Here is a 12,629-nt window from a genome sequence, read left to right as displayed (position 1 = left end):
AAAACTAATAAATTCGAAAGAAGAATTAGATACAAAAAAGAAATTACAATCATTTTTAGGATTAGTAAACCAAGCAAGAGAATATATTCCAAAATTAGCACAAACTTTAAAACCACCACAGAAAAAATTTAAAAAGGATGTAGAATATAACTATAATGAAGAAGATAAAAAACAAGTTCAGAAAATAAAATTACTTTGTAAAGAATTACCAAAACTACAATTTCCAGATGAAAATAGAAAATTTATATATAGTAGAAATAGATGCTACTAAATGTAGTTACGGAGGAGTACTTAAATACCGATATGAAGCAGAAAAATTAGAACACTATTGTAGATACTACTCAGGTACGTTCAATGAAACAGAAATAAAATGGGAAATAAGTAGGAAAGAATTATGTTCATTATATAAATGTTTGTTAGCATTTGAGCCATATATTGTATATAACAAGTTTATTGTACGAACAAATAATACACAGGTACGCTGGTGGTTAACAAAGAAAATACAAAATTCAGTTACAACAAAAGAGATTCGGACACTAGTCTTGAATATATTAAATTTCACATTTATAATTGAAATAATTAGTACTAACAAAAATGTTATTGCAGATTACATATCAAGACAAAGCTATACAGACTGATATAATAGAAGAGGATACTCTAGAAAAAATACTCAACACCCTAACTACGCTTTCAATGAAAGTGGACAGTATGGGTAATGAGATAGAAAAGCTAAAGACTAATGAAGATAAACTGAGGTCTATAGCTACAAATCAGCTAACTCAGCAGTGTGCAGAGCTATGTTGATCGGAAGATATTAAAGTTCCAGAGCTAGAAGGAGACGATGGGACACTCCATAAAACCCATAATGCTTATCAATCTACTTCTGCAGGTAATATGAATAAGATATTTGAGAAACTATTTATACCAAAAACACAAAAAGACCCCTTGTTCATATCCCCACAAATTACCACATACCGAGATAGTCTGAACCAAGATAATAAAGTTTACAACTATACAGCCCAAAAATACATAGAAAATATCTACAGAGTACAAACTTTCCTAAACCTTAACCCCAGAGCTACAAATATCAAAGAACCAAACACAAATTATATAACCCAAAATTTACAAGGTTACAACAAGCTAATTGCACTACCTAAAACCAACCCAAGCTTAATAAAAACTTGTTTTGACTATGGATTATTAAATACCATATACACCCAAGATGGAGAAGAACTAACAGCTATGGAAGAATTACGTAAAATATTCACCACCTATAAAAGAATAACCAAAGGAAATCTATTTTATATAAAATGTTATACTGCACCAGCAGAGATATTATACGACGAAATAAAACCAGTTATATAAGTTATAAAAATAGGATTAACTAGAGATATGATTATACCGGAAGATATTATGCAACAACCAGAGATACCCAGAATTAAGATACCTGATTTCTACGCAAATAAACGACTCATTGGAGTAGCTACAATTATTCAAGAATTAGCAAATAATTATACCAATAGAAATCCAATATGGAGCTATTATTCAAGATACCATCAGATGATTTATTCAAATTCAAAAGAACTACGACAAGTAGATATGGAAGATGTTAGGCAATGGATAATGACATTACTTAACCCAGAAAAACAATCTACTGCAAGAGCAATTAATAGATAACTTATTTTAGACGGATTATTGACAAGATATTGTAAGATAATTGGACACAAATATCCAGACCATCAATGTTCGAGATGTAATAGAGAAGATAATATTATCCCAGAAGTTCACCTAGAATTAAAGAATCAAGAAGATAAGCATGCCAGCTGGAAGATACAAGTTAAGAAGCAATAATGGAGATATGGAAAAGTAACAGATACGACAACGAGAAGATAACAACGGAGTAATAATAGAAGACAAGATATTAAATTCATTTTACGTAAAGTTTTTGTATAGGCTAGATTTTTAGACTTTTAGCCTTTTTAGCCTTTTTAGACTTTTTAGGCTTTTTGACTATGGCATTAATAATTCTTGTCTCATTAGGAGACTTTTTTAGACTAATTTTAGAAAACGTGAAAGAAATGTGAATACTCTTGTAAAGATTCATTCAGTCTATAAATAAGAGGAACCGAAGGCATTGCAAAGCAAGCCTTCATGTGTTGAAGCACAAATACTCTCTCCTGTCCGCAATAAATATTTTGCTTAGTTATTAAAAAATAGATTTATTTCAATGGAAAAAGCTATGGAGGAACAAACCTCAGAAATATCAAACCTACCCGAACAGGTATATTTATTAATGATTATGAATAGCTAAATTCATAATTCCCAACAATCATGGTATGATAAAATAAATTCATGTTAGTTACTTTATGGTAGAATTATTCGAAGAATAATATGTTAAGAAGTTTATTAGCAAAGTGGAAACGGAGAAAAATTCCTAAGAACTATGCCATCCTAAAGGTGAAACCAATGAGGCAAGAAGCCGTGGTGGGGAGTAACCAGAGTAGAGGTGCTGTTTAAGGGAAAAGTATCCAAATTACCATGCTAATAGTGACCGAAGAACATGTTATTTAAGAATAATCTAGTATATAGTAATCTAAGATGACCATATTTTGTTATGTACATGACTGAAGGGAATATTTTGAAAATAGCAATTTTATGAAAATGAATAATTATTTATCTGATGTGATGGTAGATAAATTTAAAATACTTATTTTGTATGCACTTAAGGATATAAAAGTAGTAGATATAAGAAAAATCATATTAGAAAAATCATTTGGTAATATTATATGACTAGAGTAAATTACATACCATACCTACCTAACTACTCTTACAAATACTTACCATGATAAATTACATAGAATTTTTGGAAAAAGATATGAGAAACATACAGTTAATAGAAAAACAGATGAAAATAAATTTAGACAAATACATGGAAACTAAAGATATAAAATATATAGAATTTCTTAATGAAAATATGCAAGAACTACTAAGGCTAAAACAAACAACTACAAAATATTATAATAAAATATTTAGTCAATTTTAAATGATAGATAATCTTAAAGTCTTAATCTTATATATACTTAGAGATATAGAAATTATAGATATTAAGAAAATAATATTAGAAAAAGTGTTAGACTATGAAATTGAAACTATAAATTGGATAGCACAGTTATACCTGGATAACTACCCAGAAGGATATTATTCAGATTAAGAGATGTTAGAATATATTAGAAAAACTAGAGAAAATCAAGATAATCTAAATAAAGAAATTAATTATAGAAACCGAATTAGAAAAATAATAGAGAATCTAAAAGAAAAATTAATATGGATAGAAGAAACCTTAGAAAATTTAGAAAAAAGTACATGTGATAGTTTATAGAATTTTAAAAACTCGCTACGAGAAGAACAACACAAGATAATAAATAACATTGAAAATCTAGAATTAGATATACATTACAGTACAATTAGGATAAATTATTATATAGAAATCTGTAACTCTGCAATTAATACAGGATAAAATAATAAACTACACAAATGAATGAATACATCTTACGAAAAGAATAAATCATTAAAAGATATTGAAACAAAATTTAAGAAACATCCACGCACAAAGAAAAATAGATTCATTATACATATAATGGGAATCTATTTCACAATCCAACCAATATAAAAAGAAAAAACATTCCACTATGTTGGCAGTTAGCAAGATTTAATTAACATAATTGAGAGGATCTACAACAAAATAATCAATCATTTCTAAAATCTAACATCATCTGTGGATTAAGACGGTGGATTCATGAGGTTGATTTTCTTTGTTTGTGGGTCACTTGGTGGTGGTTTGAGGATATTTTTCACAGCATCAACACCTTTCATTTTAATGACCGTATTGTCATTAGCCAAAGCAACTTCATCAGCAGTGTTGATGTTCCTATCCAATCTCGATCATTCGTTCTTGGCTCTCGAACCTCTGCCACCCACTTGCTTCACTTTCTTTGTCTAACTCCTTTGTACTTTTTCACCTTTTCTTGCAGCAGCTTGAGATCTCTATCCATGGAATTTTTGACTGAAATTGCTTCAATGTTTTCATTCTCGATGATGGTTTCCTCTTCACATAACTCTTCATGTCTCTGGCGTCTTTCCTTTGGCCCTCCCTTCTTCCTCATTAGACAGCTTTATTGGATCACAACCCTACAAGTGAATTTCAATCAGATTAGGCCTGATAGTGGAACTTCCTCCGACTTGATTGGTTAATTTTACAGTAACAACAATTTTTGAGAACTTTTTGGTGACCTACGTTTTGTGATGCTCTTCGTTGGCTGCAAGGCTTTATTAAAGAGAAAATATCAAAGAACATTGCAAGTACATTAACTTTATTTATGATAAGGATTCTTTCTTTATATCTAAATATAAAAATATTCATCAAACATTTTATCAATAATCGTACCCTATGTTTTCATAAATTTCTAGATGGAATATAAACGGTAATCAGAACAAACAAGCAAATTAAATACACAACTCCCTACTTTAAAAATCATGTAATATCATATCTTTTTGTACGTGTAAAAACAGACATGTATTTGTCTATCGGCATTCAACTTCAAAAAATATATACATGCTTACGTTTCTTTATAGACATATATTAATGCTAAGTTTTGCATTATCCGTCACAATACACAAGCACAAATCTACATAAAATATTTGTGACAACAAACTCACATGTCATATACAGCTCACATAAAAAATGTGACTAGAGATCAAAAAGATAAGAAAAGAAATTAGAACAGAAGTGAACACAAGAATCAAGAAATTTTGCTTTCTATTGAAGCTTTGGTACCTATGAAGTAATGTTAGTATATATTGTTTCATTGGCACTCTGCATGAGGTGCATGTGGTGGCAGATATGATTTCTCCTGAGAAGTAATAGTTGAAATAATAAGGTTTCACCTATAACTCATTTTGGGAAAGAATCATTTATTTTCTTCTTTCCAAAATAAATATTTACACATGTTAGAGTTGTGACCCGAATTTTGTTGGTCCGGACCTAAAAGTATGGACTTTTATATTTTTTGGACTAGGACTTATTTGCATGCACGTATTATATAAGTGCATTTAGTGGCTTGATTTGTGTATTCAAAAATTACGTCTCTCCATATTGTACTCCTCTTCTTTTATTATAGTGAAACATCATCTGCCTCTGCCTGTGGTTTTTTCTGCAAGGGTTTCCACGCAAATCTATTTGTTCTTTCTCTCTTTCTACTTGTGGTTTGCTTTATTCTGTTCGAATCATAATAAACTGGTATCAAAGCCTGTTTGATTATTTTCTCAGGGATGGATACCATGAAGTATGATATTTCATTGTTGGATTGCAACAACAAATTTTTCCTATGGCAGGTTAAGATGTGGGCTATGCTCGTGCAAATGGATTTGGACGATGCTTTATTAGGGTTTGAGAAGATGCCCTCATCGTGGACGGACGAGCACAAACAATGTAAGGATCGGAAGGCTCTATCTCAGATCTACCTTTATTTATCCAATAAAATTCTATAGGATGTTTTGAAGGAGACCATAGCCGTTGCATTATGGTTGAAAATGGAATCGTTGTGTATGACGAAGAGCCTAACAAGTTTGTTACATCACAAGAAACGACTTTATACCCATCGCATGTCAGAGGGTGCATCCTTGTAGGATCACCTATCTATATTTAAGGAAATCATCTCTGATTTAGAGACTCTGGAGGTTAAGTACGATGAGAAAGATCTAGGGTTGATTTTGTTTTGTTCGCTGCCTGTATTATACACGACCTTTAGGAATAAGATTTTATATAGTCCTGATACCCTGATGGTTGATAGAGTCTATGATGCATTGTTCTCTAAGGAGAAGAAGAAACATCTTATGAATAGGTCGGAGACTCAAGGAGATGGTCTCATTGTTCTAGGAGAAAGGATTCGCGATAGGAATTCTAGGGGTGGTGACAGAAATTGGTCAAATCCAGAAACAAAAAAAACCTGTAATTACTGTAAGAAGAAGGGCCATATATCAAAACTGAGTGTCGGAAGTTATAGAATAGAGAAAAAAGAGAAGCTCCAACACCAAAGAAAAACCAACCAGAGAAGTCCAATGAAGCCAATTTTGTTGAAGATGGCGGTAGTGATGGAGAACTCTTGGTAGTTTTTGATGGTAACTCAAACCCCTATGAGGATTAGATTTTTGATTCATCTTGTACATTTCATATGTGTCATAATCGAGATTGATTTACAACATATGAAATAGTCTCTAAAGGTGCGGTGTTGATGGGCAATAACACACCTTGTAGGATAGCTGGTATTGGAAAAATCTAGATCAAGTTATTTCATGTGATGTGCAGTATGTCCTAGACTTGAAGAGAAATCTTATTTCTACGAGTACCCTTGATTCGAACGGTTATTAGTACACCGGTAAAGGTAGAGTCCTGAAGGTTACTAAAGGTAATCTTGTTGTGATTAAGGGACTGAGAAATTCTACAAATTTGTATGTCCAGCTAGGCTCTATTATTATAGGTGATGCAACTGTTTCTATCTCCTCTCTGTTAGAAAGTGATGTTGCTAAGCTTTGGCATATGCGATTGGGGCATATGAGTGAAAATAGGATGGTAGAACTAAGCTGGAGAGGACTTCCTGATGGACAGAGTATTACCAATTTGGAGTTCTATGAACACTGCATTTTTGGGAATTAGAACAGAGTCAGATTCACTAAAGGCATCCACTCAACTAAGGGCATACTTGATTATATTCATTTTGATCTCTGGGGTCCTGCTAAAGTACATTCTAGAAGAGGCGCTAATTACTTGTTGACTATTTCAGAAAGTTTTGGTGTTCTTTTTGAAGCAAAAGAATAATGTGTTGCTACTTTGAAGGAGTGGAAACTTTGATTGAAAAAAGACAGGGAAGCAGGTAAAATGCCTTTGGACCAGTAATGGTTTACTGTTCTAATGAATTTAAGGCTTTGTGCAAGTAAGAAATAATTGTGAGGCACTTGACAGTTATCCATACTTTACAGCAGAATGGTGTCGACGAACGAATGAATAGGACTATAATAGAGAAGGTGCGTTGTATGCTCTCAAATGCTAGTTTACCCAAGTCTTTTTGGGCCAAAGCTGCTTCCACAGCTTGTCTTCTTAGTAACTACTCTCCCTCAGTTACAATTGATAAAAGGACTCCACAAGAGGTATGGTCAGGTACTCCTGCTAGTTATTCTGATTTGAGAATATTTGGATGTCCTGCGTATGGTCATGTTAATAATGGAAAGTTGGAACCTAGATCCTCCAAGTGTTTATTTATGGGTTATAAGCCTGGGGTTAAAGGTTATTAGCCTGGGGTTAAAGGTTATTAGCTTTGGTTTTCCAAAAAATAAAAAGGTTATAATTAGCAGGGGTACTATTTTTGATGAATCTGCCATGCTTCGGGTTCTTATCGAATCTAGTGCTTCGCTTCTAGATGAGCTTAGTGACATGAATCAATAGAAGTCAAGCACTTATGATGAATTATTGATTGGAGCAGAGTCTACACTAGTGCCTACTTCTTAGTCTAGCCTGGAGATACAAAGTGATACTATTTTTTCTTCCTCACTAGCCGTGCCATAATATTCTATTGCTAAATACAGGCCTAGGAGAGATATTAGACCTCTTCAAAAGTCTGATGAAAATGATTTGGTTGTTTAGGAATTGAGTGTAGCAGAAGGTATTGATTCCATTGAAGATCCTTCTTCTTACTCAGAGACAGTTAGTCGTGATGATTCCAGCTGATGGACTATTGCTGTGCAAGAGGAGATAGAATCACTTTATAAGAATGGCACATGGTATCTGGTGAGATTGCCTAAAGATAAGAAATTTGTCAGTTGCAAGTGGGTATTCAAAAAGAAAAAAGGAACATCGGGAGTTATAGATGCTAGGTGTAAAGCAAGACTATATGGAGCATTGCTTGGTATTGTGGCCATACATAATCTTGAGCTTGAGAAGTTGGATGTCAAAACTGCATTCTTACATAGAGAACTTGAGGACATCTATATGGAGCAACAAGAGGCCTTTGTAGTGTCATGAAAGGAGGACTATGTATGCTTGTCAAAAAAGTCTCTTTATGGCTTAAAGTAGTCGCCCAGGCAGTGGTATAAGAGGTTTGACTCTTTTATGACCTCTCATATGTTTCAAAGGAGTGGCTATGATAGTTGTTTCTTCTTTAAGGAGGTAAGTGATGGTTCATTCATGTATCTTCTCTTATATGTTGATTGTAGTAAAAGATATAAAAAAGATAATAAAAGTCAAAGCCTAGATCAGTAAGGAGTTTGATATGAAGGATCAAAGAGCAACAAAGAAGATTCTTAGCAAGGAGATTTTGAGGGATAGAAAGAATTGTAAGTTATACTTGAGTCAGAAAAGGTATATTGAGAAAGTGCTTCACAGGTTCAATATGTAAAATGCCAAACCTGTACGTTCTCTATTAGCAGCTCATTTCAAACCCTCAAACACTTTATCTCCAAAAACAGATGATGAGTGTGACTATATATCTCGAGTTCCATACTTTAGTGCTGTTGGGTCTCTTAGGTATACAATGGTGTGTTCTCAACTAAATTTATCTTATGCCATCAGTACAGTTAACAGATATATGGAAAATCCAAGCAAAGAACATTGGAAAGAAGTTCAGTGGATTTTCAAATACTTTCATGGATCTGTTGATGTTTGTTTGTAGTTTGGGCGAAATAAAGATATAGTAATTGGGTATGTTGATTCTGATTTTGTAGGAGATCATGAGAAAAGGAGATATCTTACAGGCTATGTTTTCACCATTGGTAGTTGTGCTATTAGTTGGAAATCTACCTTACAAACTATGGTTGCTTTGTCAACTACTGAGGTAGAGTATATGGCTATTATAGAGGTTTTCAAGGAAGATATTAGGTTAAAGGGTTTATTTGGTGGACATAGCAAAGACTTATAGATTACTACGGTCTTTTGCGATAGTCAGAGTGCTATCTTCCTGATGAAAGATATAATGTTTCATGAGAGGACAAAGCACATAGATGTTTAGTATCATTTTGTGCATGAAATTATTTCTCGTTGTGATATTGTGGTGAGCAAGATTAGTACTCATGATAATACTGCTGATATGATGACCAATACACTACCAAGTACCAAGTTTGAGCATTATTTGGACTTGGTTAGTGGTAGTTGTTAAGATGTACTCTTAGGGGATTTTGTGGAAGAGGTAGAGAGTTTGTCTTGAAATAGATTTTAGTTCTGAATTAGAATTTGTGTCAAGGTGGAGATTGTTAGAGTTGTGACTGAATTTTGTTGGTCCGGACCTGAAAGTATGGACCTTTATGTTTTTGGGCCTAGGACTTATTTGTATGCACATATTATATAAGTGCATTTAGTGGATTGGTTTGTGTATTTAGAAATTACGTCTCTCCACATTGTACTCCTCTCCTTTCATTATAGTGAAACAACCTCTGCCTCTGCCTGTGATTTTCCCCGCAAGAATTTCCACATAAATCTGAGTGTTCTTGTTCTCTTTCAACTTATGATTTGATTTATTTTGTCCGAATCATAACAACACGTGGTGATAATTTTGTGTCTCAGTCTAAAATTAGTCCATAAGTTATCAAGACAAAAATCTAATACACTTTCAATGATACCTATTTCAAAAAAAAGGTATGAGAACAACAAATATGTCACACAACTAATGAAAATGTATAATTAGTTTTTCTTAGAACCAATCATCACAGGTAAAACTTTATCCCGTTCCATATTGATTGATTGGGTGAAAGTCACAAATATTACAACAGGTTTTGTAAATTCAGTAAATGACATAAAATTTAGGGAGAAATGATCTTATAGTCCTTTGTAATTTATTGTTGTTCGATCTTAATTTTTAGATCCAAAAAGGTCATTGTTTTCTATTCAAATTATAAAAAGGCAGTAGATCTCATTTCCACCAAAGAAAATTCAATATTTGGGAACTATATAAAAATATAAGTTACAACAACTGACAATTCAAAATAGTCAAAAGCTACCATAAGGAGAGTATTTCTTTTAATTTCCTTTTTGTCTATATCATATGGGATCTGGTTAGGGAGGGAGGTGATTAGATAGGATATGCCATAGCTTCATATTAACAATGACATGATTTTATATATAAAGGTGTTAACTTTGCGTACTACGGTAGAAGGTTAGTAGGGAGTAGAGTGTTGTCTTGCTTTTCATAAAGGTTTACGGTTGTTGTTTTCTGTTGTAGTATTAGTCACATCCTTGTGGTTCTTGTTTTTGATATCCATTGTCATGTATTGTTTATTGTGTTTCGATTAACACATTATTATGTTATTGTTGTTTTTTTTAGTGGACTTTTTGCTCCTTTCCTTATTAAATCTATGCTTTTTTCACTGTTTTCTTCTTCTTGTACTTGAATTTGTTGCAGTACTTGGGCCGAGGGTCTCTTGAAAATAGCCTCTCCATGGAATGATACGTGAATACTCTACCCTTCTCAAACCCCATTTGAGAAGAGAGATAATATGCTTGTCTAGTTGATGGATTGTTCCTACTTTACTTGATCTTTTTATGAAGCAATGGCCTCTAGAGTGAGAGTCACCCTAATGTGGCAATCAAGAAAACCATAAAAATTTAGAGAAATAAAAATCCACCAACAAAGTGGGCAAAAGTTTTGTTGTCTTGCTGCGTGTTGTATGTATTTACATACCGAAAAATGACACTATGACTCGTCTAGTGACAAGGAGGTAACATTTTTAGGAGAGAAGTCCTAGCATCATTAAGCGATATGGATAAAGTAAATCATCATTAAAGATGGAAAGACCAGGGTCATTTAAACGAACACGTCCATAGTGAAGAAGCTACTTCAAGAAACGTGAAGAACTACAAGGGATTTAGACAATGAAAATGTGGGAAATGGGTAGCAGAGATCCGAGACATAGGAAACAACACTGAACATTAGTTAGTCACTTTTGGCACTACTAAAGAAGTTGCGTTGGTCTATCATAAGTTAGCCATTGAAATAAATGAAGCTAATGCTTTGGCAAATATCCTAGAGTCAGCACCGAAGAAAATTAACCCTAAAAAGACAGAAGGTGGATCCATAGTTTAGTTAAACTTGATAGGTTCAGCCTTCCATAGGCTCTTCAACTTCATTGATTGGGATGTTCTTACAGCATGTATAGTGGTTCTGTTATTGCTTTAATTCATTGTATAATGAAGCATGGTTTTGTTGACCGGGCTTATACTTCATTTCGAAGATTCTCTTTTATATAGTTCATTTCTATATTTAAATATTATTACAGTGTCAAGGTAAATAATAACTTAGCTAGGAGGTGTGTGAGGTTGGCCGTAGTGGGTTTGGGGAGGGTAGAGGTCAGCCGAAAGATGTACACTATTACCAAGTCCAATACGGAAACGCAGAAAAATCTTCCACCGAATTTTAAAAAAAACTAATAAAAGTTAAGAGCTCCTACAAACATCCATCGGCTTCTAAACCTGCTGCTGCTACTGCCCTGGCAAAGAAGAAGCCTCTCCCATATGAATGAAAACTTAGGAGATTAAAATTACAATGAGATCTGAATCGATATAAAATATTAGGTAATTTCTTTCTATGTACTTGAGATTTGGATTGCATAATTACAAGAAATAAAGTAATATTGCCTTCAGCTAAACATAATTAAAAGTTAGGATACCTAGATATAGCCAGAAAAACTAAGACCAAACAAACATTTTTATGGGCTCTTGCATCTTTACAAAAAAATAAGAAACATTTCTTGGTGAAGTCAACGCTGGGAGTAATTAATAGAGAGAAGGTACAATAAAATAGCAAATCATTGTTTAAATCCTAGAATTATCTATGGATGAAGATGGTGGATTCAAGTAGTTGATTTCCGTTGGTGGAGTGTATCCTGGTGGTGGCTTGAGGATGTTTGTCACGGCGCCAGCACCATTCATTTCAATGACAGTCTCGTCATAAGCCAAAGAAGTTTCTTCAGCAGTATTGAATGTTCCTATCCAGATTTGATCTTTAGTACCTAGGACTCGAACCTCTGCCACCCACTTTCCTGGCTTTCTTTGTCTAACCCCTTCGTACTTTTTCACCTTTTCTTGCGGCATCTTAAGATCTCTCTCTATGGAATTTTCAATTGAAATCACCTCAGCGTTTTCATTCTTAACGATGGGTTCCTCTTCACATGCCTTTTCATGTATCTCTGACTTCTTTCCTTTGGCCTTCCCTTCTTCATAAGTAGACAGCTTCGTTGGATCATAGCCCGAATAGTGAACTACTCCCGGTCTAGGCAAGATATAGGAACTTCCTACGATTTGATCGGTCACTTTTTCCATAGCAATAACTTTTGAGCGCTTTCTGAAGACCTCCTTTTCCCATGCTCTTCGTTGAATGCCATGACTTTATGAAAAGAGAAAACAACAAAAAACATTAAAAGATGTTGACTTTATTTATGATAAGAAATTCTTTTTTTATTTCTACATATAAAAATATTCATCAAATATTTTATCAAAATAAGGTAATTGTACACTAGTTCTTAATAAATTTCTAGGGGAAATCTAAACAATAATATAAACAAACAAGCGAATTCAAAACATAACTCCAGAC

At 33.4% G+C, this 12,629-nt stretch overlaps 1 protein-coding gene across 1 annotated transcript; it reads right to left on the bottom strand.

Moving 5' to 3' along the window:
- Nucleotides 1–11,851: 11,851 nt before the first annotated feature.
- On the bottom strand, nucleotides 11,852–12,422 carry LOC124891022 (ethylene-responsive transcription factor ERF070-like; the record flags this gene model as incomplete). Its single annotated transcript, XM_047402862.1, has 1 exon — nucleotides 11,852–12,422. A coding segment is annotated over one exon (571 nt), but the record flags the coding sequence as incomplete, so codon positions are not given.
- Between the last annotated feature and the right edge of the window lie 207 nt (nucleotides 12,423–12,629).

Source organism: Capsicum annuum, unplaced genomic scaffold (genome assembly GCF_002878395.1).
Source record: "Capsicum annuum cultivar UCD-10X-F1 unplaced genomic scaffold, UCD10Xv1.1 ctg2906, whole genome shotgun sequence".
NCBI lineage: Eukaryota > Viridiplantae > Streptophyta > Magnoliopsida > Solanales > Solanaceae > Capsicum > Capsicum annuum.
Note: the sequence above shows the minus strand (reverse complement) of the source record. Positions and strands in the feature narration are given on the sequence as shown.